General features: G+C 35.1%; 1 protein-coding gene across 1 annotated transcript in view; it reads right to left on the bottom strand.

The window, feature by feature from the left end:
- LOC105091158 (phospholipid-transporting ATPase ABCA3) overlaps positions 1–13,587 on the bottom strand; it is a 104,728-nt gene that overhangs the window by 9,192 nt on the left and 81,949 nt on the right. The window contains exons 23-26 of the mRNA XM_064478509.1: positions 11,065–11,252; positions 5,621–5,746; positions 5,173–5,367; positions 36–223 (exon numbers count right to left, since the gene is read on the bottom strand). Coding sequence (XP_064334579.1) covers positions 36–223; positions 5,173–5,367; positions 5,621–5,746; positions 11,065–11,252 — 697 coding nt within the window. The remainder of the gene's footprint in view (positions 1–35; positions 224–5,172; positions 5,368–5,620; positions 5,747–11,064; positions 11,253–13,587) is intronic.

Genomic DNA, 13,587 nt, shown 5'->3' with positions numbered 1-13,587 from the left:
GGCAGCTTAATAAATACAGTAGCATAATGTCTCACCTGTATGTGTAGATGTACTTGTCAGCATGGGTTTCCAGGTGCATTGAATGCAAAAAAATTTCCACGTACATGTAAATATCTGGCTCAGGGACCCCCCGCAGCCTGGCATACATGATCAGCAATTCCCGACCTGTCATGTGGTTCAGCATGGGGTCAGATTGAGGACAATAGCCAATTCTTGACCTAATCTGAATCCAGAGGGTAATTCATTAGCAATAGACCCAAGTCAGTTATTCCATTAAACATACAGTTACATGGATGAGATAGAAAACCTGAAGTTTCTAGCCCATGCTGGCAAGGTGATACCCATAGAGCTCCCAACAAGGATTATTTCTTTTTTGGTCTAAAGAATCTTTACAGCTGGAACCCATGGTAGTGGAATGGAATAATAACATCTCGAACTGGAATTTTCAACATATATCTACTGTGCACTATTATGTACCCAAGATAGTTTTTTGTTAGATGAAGATGTCTATTCAAATATCATTAAGAAAGAGCCATTCTATTAAATCAATTAAAATAATGTAGAGGATTTCACTTTCATTAATGGCAAGTAACTTCTATCAGGCCAATTCTCCTACACATAAAAATTGTATGTATATGATATATATGTATATATACCATGTGTTATGATATACATACATATATCATACATATATGTATTTGTGTATATATTTATATATAAATATATATTATCACGTATTATATATTATATATTGTTATATATAATATATTATATATATATATATATACACACAAATACAAAAATAAACATGCTTGACTACATCAAACTGAAAAGCTTTGCACAGCAAAGGAAACCATCAATAAAACAAAAGGGCAACCTACCAAATGGGAGAAAATATTTGTAAGTTATATATCTGATAGAAGGTTAATATCCAACGTATGTAATGAACTCATACAACTCAAAATCAAAAAGACAAATCTGTTCTAAAAATGGGCAGAGGACCTGAATAGACATTTTTTGAAAGAAGACATCCAGATGGCCAACAGGTACATGAAGAGGTATACAACATCACTAATAACCAGGGAAATGTAAATCAAAACCACAATGAGATATCACTTCATGCCTGTTAGAATGGCTATTATCAAAAAGGCAAGCTATAGCAAATACTGGTGAGAATGTGGAGAAAAGGGAACCCTTGTGCACTGTTGTTTGGAATGTACATTGGTGTAGCCACTATGGAAAACAGTATGAGAGTCCTCAAAAGATTAAAAATAGAAGTACCATATGATCCAGCAATTCCACTTCTGTGTATTTATCCAAAGGAAATTAAAACACTAACTCAAAAAGATACCTACACCCCCATGTTTATTGCAGCATTATTTACAATAGCCAAGACATGGAAACAAACCAAATGTGTTGATGGATGAATGGATAAAGAAGTGGCATATCTATACAATGGAATATTATTCAGCCATAAAAACAGAATCTTGCCATTTGTGACAACATAGATGGACCTAGAGGATATTATGTTAAGTGAAATAAGTCAGACAGAGAAAGACAAGTTTTTGTATTAAAATATATTTATTTTTATTTTATATAGTCTTTTTCTTTTGCTGCCCATTTTTAATTGATTTTATTGATTGATGTCATTTATTTACAATGTTGTATTAGCTTCTGGTGTATAGTATAGTGATTCAGCTATCCATATAAAAATGTACATATTCTTTTCCATTACAGGTTACTACAAGACATTGAATATAGTTTTCTGTGCTATACAGTAGGACCTTTTTGTTTATCTATTCCATACATAGTATTTTGTATCTGCTAATCCCAAACTCCCAATTTATTCCTCCTTCCCTCTTCCCCTCCTGGTAGCCATAAGTTTGTTTTCTATGTCTGTGAGTCTTTTTCTGTTTTGTAAATAAGTTTGTTTGTGTGATTTTTTTAGATTCCACATATAAGTGATATTTGTCTTTCTCTGATTGACTTACAAATCAGTATTTGTCTTTCTCTGATTGATTTACAAAATGAATACACAGAAATCAGTTGCATTTCTATAAATGTATAAAGTAACAGACAATAAAGTATCAGAAAGAGAAATAAAGGAAGGAATCCCATTTACCATTGCATCAAAATAATAATAAAATACCTAGAAATAAACCTACCTAAGAGGCAAAGACCTATACCTGAAAACTGTAAGGCATTGGTGAAAAATTGAAGATGACACCAATAGATCGAAAGATATACTGTGTGCTTGCCTTGGAAGAATCAATGTTGTTAAAATGGCCACACTACCCAAGACAATATACAGAGACAAGGCAATCCCTATCAAATTACCAATGGCATTTTTCACAGAACTGGAGCAAAACATGTTAAAATTAATATGGAAACACAGAAGACCCAGAATAGGCAAAACAATCTGAGACAGAAGAACGGAGCTAGGGGAAATCACACTCTCTGAGTTCAGACTCTCTGACTTCAGACTATATTACAAAGCTTCAAAAATCAAAACAGTATGGTACTAGCAAAAAAAAAAAAAAAACAAACAAAAAAAACAAAACCAGACACATCGATCAATGGAACAGGATCAAAAATCCAAAAATAATCCCATGCACTTATGGTCAATTTATCTATAACAAAGGAGGCAGGAAATACAATGGAGAAAAGACACTCTCTTTAATAAATAGTGCTGGGAAAACTGGACAGCTATATGTAAAAGAATGAAATTAGGCATTCTCTAACACTATGTATAAAAATAAACTCAAAATGGATTAAAGACATAAATGTAAGACCAGATAGTATAAAATCCCTAGAGGAAGACATGGGCAGAACACTCTTGGACATAAAATGCAGCAATATTTTGTTTTGAACAGGCTCCTTGAGTAATGGAAATAAAAGAACCTGGGGGTCACTAGAGAGGACTGCTGACATTTCTGCAGCTGAAGCGAGGACATGGGCAGTGTCAACAAAGTGTACGTTGTAAACTTGCATAGCACGTGATGGACAACATCACAAAGGGCACTTCCTGGGAGACATTTCCTGCAGAGGAATACTCAGCAGCTCCTCTTCCAATGGAAGTGATCCAATCCCACTTACCACACACCCCAGCTCAGCAATGGGTCTGAAACCCTTTATTTCAACAACAGGGGAGCAGACCTGGCACCTGTCAGGGTTGTGACGACTACAGAGGAAAGAGGAGACCCTACTCAACAACAAGGGCAGGCTCTGGTCAGCAAAACACCAACTACATCCCCAGTCAAGGGGATAACAGTCAGCACACATAGAATAAAGACATGGCAACCATCCATACTAAAAACTCCCCAAAACAACAAAATTATTAGATGTGCACTGTTTACACAGGGATGCTCCCACTTAAAAAAAAATAGTCCTTTGAGACCACAGTAGATAATTGTTACTCCTAAGTTCGTAGAGTTAGAGAAACATAAGTAAAATGAAGAAGCAGAGGAACTACTCCCAATTAAAAAAAAAACAAAAACAAGAAAAGTCCCCTGAATGAACAAATAATGAAATAGACCTCAACAGTCTACTAGATCCTGACTTCAATAAGGAGGTGATAAGAACACCGAAGGATTTATGTCTAAGGTTTTGTCTATGTTCTCTTCTAGGAGATTTATGGTATCTTGCCTTATGTTTAAGTCTTTAAGCCATTTTACATTTATTTTTGTGTTTGGTGTGAGGCAGTGTTCTAACTCCATTCATTTACATGTGACTGTCCAGCTTTCTTAACACCACTTGCTGAAGAGACTGTATTTTCTCCATTGTACATTCTTGCCTCCTTTGTTGGACATTAACTGACTGTAAATATGTGGGTTAATTTCTGGGCTGTCTATTCTCTTCCTTGTCCCTCATATCTGTTTTTGTGCCTGTACCATGCTGTTTTGATTACTGTAGCTTTGTGGTATTGTCTGAAGTCTGCGAGGGTTATGCCTCCAGCTTTACTCATTTTCTTCAGTATTGCTTTGACAATTCTGGGTCTTCTGTGAGTCCATATAAATTTTAAGATTATTTGTTCTAGTTCTGTGAAAAACGTCCTAAGTAATTTGATAAGGATGTATTAAATCTGTGGATTGCTTTGTGTAGTATGGCCATTTTAATAATATTAATTCTTCCAATCCAAGAACATGGACTATCTTTCCATTTCTTTAAGTCATCTTTAATTTCGTTAGTCAGTGTTTTGTAGTTCTCTGTGTAGAAGTCTTTGACCTCCTTAGTCAGATTTATTCCTAAGTATTTTATTTTTTGGAATGGGATTTTAAAAGCGATTGTTTCTTTACTATCCTTTTCTGATATTTCATTGTTAGTGTAAAGAAATACAACTGATTTCTGTATGTTAATCTTGTATCCTGCTACCTTGCCAAATTCTTTTATCAGCTCTAGTAATTTTTGTGTGGAGCTTTTAGTGCCAATTTTACCTCTTCTCTTCCAATTTGAATCCTTTTTATTTCTTTTTCTTGTCTGATTGCTATGGCTAAGACTTCCAATACTATGTTGAATAAAAGTGGTGAGAGTGGGCACCCTTGTCTTGTTCCAGATCTTAGTGGGTAGGTTTCAACTTTTCACCATTGTGTATTATGTTGGCTGTGGGTTTGTCATAAATAGTTTTGATTATGTTGAGATGTATTTCCCATTGAAATGTGCTGCAGACATCTAACACTCAACATATCCTCCTCTGAGTATACTCATGTCCTGTATTTACTCTCTGGGTGAATGGAACTTTCATTCATTCACTGGCTCAAGATAGATTCCTGGACAATGTCTCAGGTTCTTTTCTTTTCCTTATAGCCCACATCCAAATGGAGCCCAAACCCTGACAACTCTACTTTCTCAACATCTTTCACAACTACTTCTTCTAACCATTGTTTTATAAGAAGCTCCAATTACATCATGGCAGATTAAGTGAGATAGCTGCTCTTCCTGTTACTAGTTTGATCCATGTATAGATACTCAAATTTTGTTTCAGCCAGAAAGAATATTTGCCTTTTCCAAAATTCAGGATGTCATCATGACTATCGCTGTCCCTGGAGTCTGTTATTTTTGAGTAAAGAATGTATATATGTCAATGCTTCCAGCTTTCCTTCCATGCCCCCCACCCATTTGTCTCGCTCACCTCCTCCCTTAGGGCACTGACTCAGTGATTAGGTCCAGAAATACCTTTCTGATATTTTCAGTGATGCTAATGCCATCAATTAACACAACTCCAGAGGTTGTGGTCTCCTCTCCAGTCAACATTTTGAATGTAGTGGTTTTTCCAGCTCCATTTAATCCAAGTAATCCAAAGCACTCGTACTTTTGGACTAAAAGGGAGATATTTCTTACAGCCTTTACAACTGGACACTTATAATAAATCTGAGAAAATTAAAAAGGAACCACATTGTAGTAAAGCACTGATTACAGTCAGCCACAACCATAACCTCAGACCCCTGAGGACTGCTACCTGTGGGCAGTTCCACAGGAGCTCTTTTCCCCTCAGCCGTCTCTTTTACCAGAATATTTACACAGATCCCATAAAACTCCAATGAATTATTAATACTACCAATACAGTCTTGGCAGGGAAGGTGGGCTAAATCTTAGGGCAAGGTTGGACATTGAATGATTTTACCTTTGTAAGTTCGTTAAGAAGTAGCGGGGCACGCTTCAAATTAGTTAACAGTGTCAGGACTCTCTTCCTTTCATCTTCTACGTCTTTATCCTCATATTCCTTGGTTACTTGGGTGGACACCGTAGCCTGTATTTTCAAGACAAGGATCACAGAAGTGAATAGACTTTAGATGTCTTGCTTTAAACTGTGTGGCTTTTTGAAAGCTGACCTGATGGAGTAATCTCAAAGATGTCAGATGTTAGAGCTTTCCTACCGACTTCCTGAAATCTTATGTTCAAATTTGTTCCTGAATTGCTCAGTTTTGGAAACTATAGTCATGAACAAGTTTTCTACAGCTATGGGTAAGCAGTATATCCTTGCCAGTAACATGGGCACTTCCTGGAGAACAAAGCCACATTGATACTATTAATTATTATATAGTGTGATTTGTTACATATTAAAATATGTTCAAGAGACCATGAGATCCAAGAGAGGAGAAGAATGAACTCCTTCTTTTTGGAGGATAGGCCCCTTAGAGTCGAGGTCTGAGCTGATTTTGAGGAGTAAATAAAGATATATTGAGAGAATGAAAGGAAGGTGGTGATGGAAGAAAGGCTGCCATCAGCAGTGGGAGCTTAGTGAAAGATGTGTAGGAATGAAACCACATGGTATGTTTTGTGAATAGTAATTTGCACTGTTTGAGCAAAATTTTGTTCTTTTGATTGCTTGTTTGTTGCTTCAAGTACTCATTTGATGGTAGTGGTTAAGGAGAGATGGTGCAGGAGAATATAATCAGCTCAGTAAATAGGCTAATCAAAAGGGTGAAAAGAGAGCTGCTTTACGTGCTTTTTTTCTTTTCCAGTCTCAAAATTGGTTGAATGGAAGTGGTAAGAGTGAACATCCTTGCTCCATTTTTCAATCTTATGGGGAAAACGTTTAGTATTTCACTATTACATTTAGTGTAGGCTTCATGTGTAAGTAGATGCTACTTAACAGGTTAAGGTATTTCCTTTCCTTGGTTTATGGATGTTAAATGTTGTTAAATGCTTTTGTGCAATAATTGATAAAAACGTGATTTTTCTTCTTGAGATTATTAATACTGCAACACTGATTTATTTTCAAATATTAAACTAACTTTACATTCATGGAATAAACCCCACTTGTTCATGGTGCATTATTCCTTCCATATATTCTTTTATTCTATTTATGAATATTTTCTTGGAGATATTCCAACGTATTTGTGTATCTGTGCCCATGAGGGATATTGGCTTCTTGTACTTTCTCTGGCTTTGGTGTAAGATTAATGACGACTTCAAAAGTAAATTGAGAAATGCTCCCGTCTCTTCTACTTCTGGGAAGAAATCATGTAGAATTAATGCTATTTTCTCTTTAAGTTTTTGCTAGAATTCACCAGTGAAATTACTCAGGCTTGGGGTTTTCTTTTTCACAGATTTTAAACTACACAGGAAATTAATTGTAATAAGAATATTTAGTTTCTTTATTCTCGAGTGAGTTTTGGTCTTTCTAAGAATTGTTCTATTTCATCTAAGGTGTCAAATGTATGAGCATAAAGTAGCTTTTAATTTCTGTAGTGTCTGTAGTGATATCCCCTCATTTGTCTTCATATTGGTAATATGTGCCGTCTCTCTGTATTTTATGGGCGCACTGGCTAGAGACTTATTATAATCATTTTTAATGAATTCATTTTTGGTTTCACTCATCAATTTTCTCCATTGCTTTTCTGTTTGAAATTTTATGTTTTTCTCTTCTTATTTTTACATACTTACTTCTGCCTGCTTTGAGTGTGTTTTGCTCTTCTTTTCCTAATTTATTGAGGTCAATGCTTCAATAATTGACCTGAAACTTTCCTTCATTTCAAATATAAGCATTTAATGGTATAAATTTCCATTAAAATACTGTATCCCACAAAATTGGTATGTTTTATTTTCATTTTCATTCAGTTCAAAATATTTTCTAATTTCCTTTGCAACTTCCTCTTTGACTGATGGGTTATATAGAAGTGTGCTGCTTAATTTCCCAATGTTTACAGATTTTCCTGTTATAATTCTGTTAACTTGTAGTTTAATATCATAATGCTCAGAAAAAAAATATTCTGCATTATTTCAATTCTCTTAAAATTCTGAATGTGTATCTTGATGAATGTTCCATGTGCACTGCTCTTACTGGGTGGAGTATTCTATAAATGTCAAATACATCTAGTTGGTGGAAAGGTGTTTTACAGCTCTTTTAATTTTTCTGCCTGTGTGTTCTATTAATTACTGAGTAATTAGAGAGCAATTGGTGGATTACCACCATGAGTAGGTAGGTGCTGTTTTGCAGGGGAGGCCTCTATATTTTCTTCATTTCAGGAGGAAATGTGAATTCTTAACAGAGCAGAGTGTGCCATCTGTTGTAGACTCAGAGTGAGTCGGAGGACTTAATATTTTGGGGTCATTAACTCAGATGTCTCCACCTCATACAACAGATTCTCACTCTATTCTAACAAGAGCTGCGGTCTTGGCATAGAAGATCTGCCTTGGTTAAAAGGTTGACCTTCCTGGAGATCATCTAATATGAAAGTTAGACCTTGATCCCAGTACTCAGTTTTCTCCGCCCTTTCACTGCAGTAAATGAGAACCTCATTATATGCTACCAAAGAAGTCCTTTTATTTTAACACTTCACTTTCAATTTCCTACTAACAACTCTCAGCTTTTTCTTTTTTAAAGCCATGACTTTATACCAATAGCCTCTTAATTCTATCATTCTTATGGCTGTTATTTTCTCCACATTTCTCAAATACTTGATACATCACATCAGCCAGTGCATTCTCTTCCTCTGGTACATCATCCCAATGCACCACTGGTGAAGGTTTTAACTGTTGGACCACTACTTTGTGCCAAAGACTCTCTGTGCTTCCTTCACCACCAGTGATATGGACCTCACTGCTAGATGAGCAGTGAATTATCTAGTTCTAAAACCCCATCTTATTGTATGCTTTCTGAGACCTCTCCTGGTACTAACTGTTGTAGGTGAAGTTTCTTTGGGACCAACACCGTGGAAGGGAGAGGAAGGAATCAGGAGTAGGCAGGGAGAGAAGTCAAGCTGTGATGCAGGCCAAATGACAACCTCAGTAGACCCACGGCTTCCCATGAGAAGTCCCGAAGTTGTCTGAGTGGCACTGAGATGACCAAACATTTTACTCCGGCATCTGTAAGTGACTAGAAACTGGCCATGTGGGAAGGAGTGTCACCTTGGGAGAGGAGGTTCTCTGCAGCTGAAGCAATCCATGAAGATAATGACAGCTGAATTGTTTCTGAAGATAGCACTCCCAGAAGCTGCGGGCAGCAACTCCTCCACTGAAGGAGGATCTTGACAGTGCATTACAACATACATCACAGGGGGCATTCTAGTGTTTTATTTTCTGGGACACATATAGCAGCCACCGGTGAAAATGTTTGCTTTCAGCAAAAAGTACCAAGAAGTTCTACTGAAACAAATTGAAAAATCTATACACATAATTCAGAGAGAAATTACAGCAGGGATGGAACATGAATAAAGGAGTTAAGAACAAGTCCCAGACTTCTCTATTAAACAAATGCACAAGTGATGGTGTTACTTACTGAGATAGGGAACACTGAAAAGTTTTGCAGCAGTGGAAGAAGAGGAAAATGAGGATGTTAAGAAACAACAAGAATGTTCCTATTAAAATCTAATATTTATTGCTAGTTTTGTGCTTAGCACTGTGCATTTCACATATATTTAATCTTAATAACGGTATGAAACAAAGCCTATTATTTCACTTGCATAATGGAAATGTCTGAAGAAATAATGGCCAAAATTTCTTAACTTGGATGAAAAATTTGAATCTATACATTCAAGAATTTAAACAAATCCTAAGTAGTTTTAACACAAAGAGATCCACACTTAACCACATTATGGTCAAACTATTCAAAGTTAATGACAAAAAGACAATTTTGATAGTGGCTGGAGAAAAATGATGCATTAGATACAAGGGGACAACAAAGGATTAATATCTGACCTCTCATGAAGTTGGTACTCCATTCCATAAAAACAGTGCGGTCTAAAAGGCACTCATGTCATATATTCAAAGTGTTGAAAGAAAAAAAAAATCTGTCAATAAAGAATTCTATATCTAATATCTTTCTCTTTTTATGGTTCATGAACTATCTTTTACTTGTTAATAATTGTGACTTTTTCTCATTTGGGAATGTTAAGAAAACTAAGAATGAACTTTTGGCTTGAAGAAAACAGGGAATTTAGTTTACTTTGGTTTAAGGACACCCAGACTAACCAGACTAGTTCATTAGATTACTATATAAAAGTTTGAGGCCTTGGTCTTTTGCTTGGGGCTGCTCTCAGCATACTGGAGGCAGTGACAAATAGGAGAATAAATTTACCAGCTGAATATTCTCATCATATTATAAAAAAAAATTGCTTCTGTACTCATTATGGTTCTTTTCTCATGCCTGAAGACTGTGGCATGGTTTAGGGTTTATTGCCTCAGTCTAAGTAAGTTAGGGCAGGAAAAAAAATCTCAAGGTAACATTCATGAAATGTTTAATCCTAGGCAATTGAGAAAAGTTCTTTCTATTCTATGTTGCACAAAAAGATAAATTTATTTTGGTTGGACATGTCTTGGACCAGACATCTTCTGTTTGTAGTAGTGAAATCTGTATGAGTTTTGGTAAATAAAATAGGACTTTTGTCTTGTTATGTTGTTCTAGGCATTAATTAGCAACATAACACAGGCAACTAAAATGCTACTCATACTAGTCAGAATTCCAGGTGGAAGCAAAGGTCATTGTGGTCTCAAGATATCCTCCCTTCTGAAATATTAGAGTTATGCAGGCTTAGAGAAATTCATGGTCAGTATCTAGAGCCACCGTGGAATAGCACCCACAGACAGGATTAGGATGAATGAGGGGAAGTTACAAGGAGACGGATGGAGGTTTGCTGCCTCAATAGATGTTCAAGTAAAGACCACTGGGAATTCCATTACCTAATGAATGGATCATTAAAACAACAACAACAAAAAAATCCTAGGTAAAACTCTGAGATTATGTGAAATCATGAGAACTATTTGAAGCAACAGTTAACAATCTGACGGGCAGAGGCCATGAAGCCCTGTGATCCTACATAGATTTAAGAAGTCTAATCCATAATTACAACCAAATGCATCCCAAAGACTCCACGTGCAGAAGGCAGCACCTTCTATCATATTCAATCCAAGGCAAATTGATTATTTCCTTGTTGGCAGAGGATTCAAAGTTTAGAACCTGAAATCCAAACTAAGATAAAAGTCTTCTGGTTCACATTATTCTTGGTATAATTGAATAATGTTTTCTTTATAAAGTAATAGAGGTAGGAGTACGTAAATTCATACATTCTGGCCTAACACTGAGCTTTCTTTGAGTTGTATCTACAGTCTACCTTAGTTACTTACCTTCGTGCCTTTCATGAATTTCTTGTAGACGTTAAATATAATTTTATGATAGACAAAGTTTTTCAGGTTCCAGAATGTACTTTCCAGACACAAAAGCAACAGCAGATAAATGAGGCCCTGGGCAGCCAATGAAATCAAAAACTTGGTAATCCCGCGTTCTCCAAAACTGTAGATCTTGTTCTTAACAACTGAGGATGATAAAACAGATAGCCTTACTTTAAAAACTGACACAAAGTCTAAGATGACACTGAATATTAAGAAATGTAGAGTCAAAATTAACTTTAAGTTAGATTTAGAGAAGTACAGAATATAGAAAGTAAGTAATTGTCTTAATATTTTGTCTCTCTTATTTGATCTTCCCTGATATTTATGGTTATTATAAAAGCCCTCCTGCCAATGATTTTTTATATGTTTTTTTATTTAACCAGTTTTGGTAGAAGACAACCTCATTACACACTCAGTGAGTTTCAAAGGCTGAGAGTTTGTGAACAGAATGCTTAGTAATTAAATAAAGCAAATAAAAGAAAGGCATTTATTGCATGTTTAACTATTATTGAAGGCTATGCATAGTATCCTTAAAGTCCTTCAGAGTGAGAAAAATATTTATTCTATAAAGAGGAAAAGCTTTAAACAGTGAAAGTGAATTAATGGCAAAACTTGTAAGGAAGAAAATAATGATAGTTTAAATGTAAATGTGTGATAGCTGATAGTTCCTGACTTTACTAAAAAGAAAATTAACACAAACAGCTAAATTCTGGATAAGCTAATGGGAAGCATTTCTGAGATGTGAAGATAATAAAATCACTCTCTTTTTAGAAGTTTTGTATTTTCTGTACCAGCATGCAGAAATATAGTTTGTTTTTACTGTAATAAAATACACATAACATAAAATTTGTCTTTTTAAAATACAGAATTCATGGCACTGAGTACATTCACAATGTTGTACAATCATCACCACTACCTAGATCCATATTTTTATCATCTCAAAAGAAAATCCAATAGCTATTAAGCAGTCACAGTTACCCCCACTTCTCTAGCCACTGACAGCCCCTAATCTACTTTCTGTGTCTATGGACTTGCCTGTTTTGGACATTTTTTTGTGTGTGTGTGTATATATATATATATACATATATTATATATATATATATAATAAATATGTATATTTATTGAAGTATAGTCAATTTACAATGTTGTGTCAATTTCTGGTGTACAGCATAATGCTTCAGTCATACATGAACATACGTATATTCATTTTCATATTCTTTTTCACTATAAGTTACTACAAGAGATTGAATATAGTTCCCTGTGCTATACAGTATGAACTTGTTGTTTATTTTATATATTAGGCATTTTACATAAATGAAATCATACAATAAGTGGCCTTTTGTGTCTGGCATCTGTCACTTAGCATAATGTTTTCAAGACTCATCTAAGTTGTAGCATATATCAGTAATTCATTTTTCTTATTGTTGAACAAACAATATTCCATTGTCTAGACATTTTGTTATCCACTTATCAGTGGATGGATATCTAGATAGCTTCTACTTTTTATGCAAATAAGCTATTACAAATAATGCTGCTATGAACATTGTGTACAAGTTCTTGTCTAAATACTTGTTTTCAATTATTCTGGGTATATACTCAAAAGTGGAATTGTTGGGTTACGTTGTAACTATGTGTTTAACCTTTTGAAGAACAACCAAACCATTTTCCACAGAAGCTGCAACATTTTACATTCCTACTAGCAGTATCTGAGAGTAACAATTTGTCCATCTCCTCACCAAACCTTTGATATTTTCCTTTTTTTCAATAGCCATGCAAGTGGGTGTGCAGTGGTATCTCCTTGTGATTTTTAATTGAATGAATTTGACATGTAACATTATATAAATCTAGGGTGTACAGTGTGTTACCTTGATACACTTATATATTGTAATATGACTGCCAGTGTAGCAATATATATCACATTATATGTTTATAGTACAGTATTATTGTCTCCACTTATACTGTGTATTAGCTGTGTATGCTTTTTTTTTTTACTACTCATTACGAGTTTGTACCCTTAAATATCATCACTCTTATCTTCTTGTCCTCAACCCCCTGATAACCACAATTTTACTCTCTTTTTAAAGGAAGTGTAACTTTTTTGGATTACATGTATAAGTGATATCATACAGTACTTATCTTTCTTTAACCTATCTTGCTTAACAGAATGTGTTCAAGGTCTATCTATATTGTTGCAAATGGCAGAATATCTTCCTTTCTCATGGCTGAGTAATATTCCATTGTGTATATGTACCATATCTATTTTTCTTTATCTTTTCATCTGTTGATGGGCATTTGAGTTGTTTCCATATCTTCACTATTGTGAATAATGCTGTAATAAACGTTGGAGTGCATGCATCTCGTCAAAATCCTATTTCATTTCCTTTGGGTACATACCCAGATGCAGAAGTGCTGAATGGTATGGTAGATCTTATTTTTAATATTTTGAGGAACCTCCATATTGTTTTCTACAGTCCATTG

The sequence above is a fragment of the Camelus dromedarius genome, chromosome 24, assembly GCF_036321535.1.
Source record: "Camelus dromedarius isolate mCamDro1 chromosome 24, mCamDro1.pat, whole genome shotgun sequence".
In the NCBI taxonomy this organism is placed as follows: Eukaryota; Metazoa; Chordata; class Mammalia; order Artiodactyla; family Camelidae; genus Camelus; species Camelus dromedarius.
This window is presented reverse-complemented; position numbering and strand designations above follow the sequence as displayed.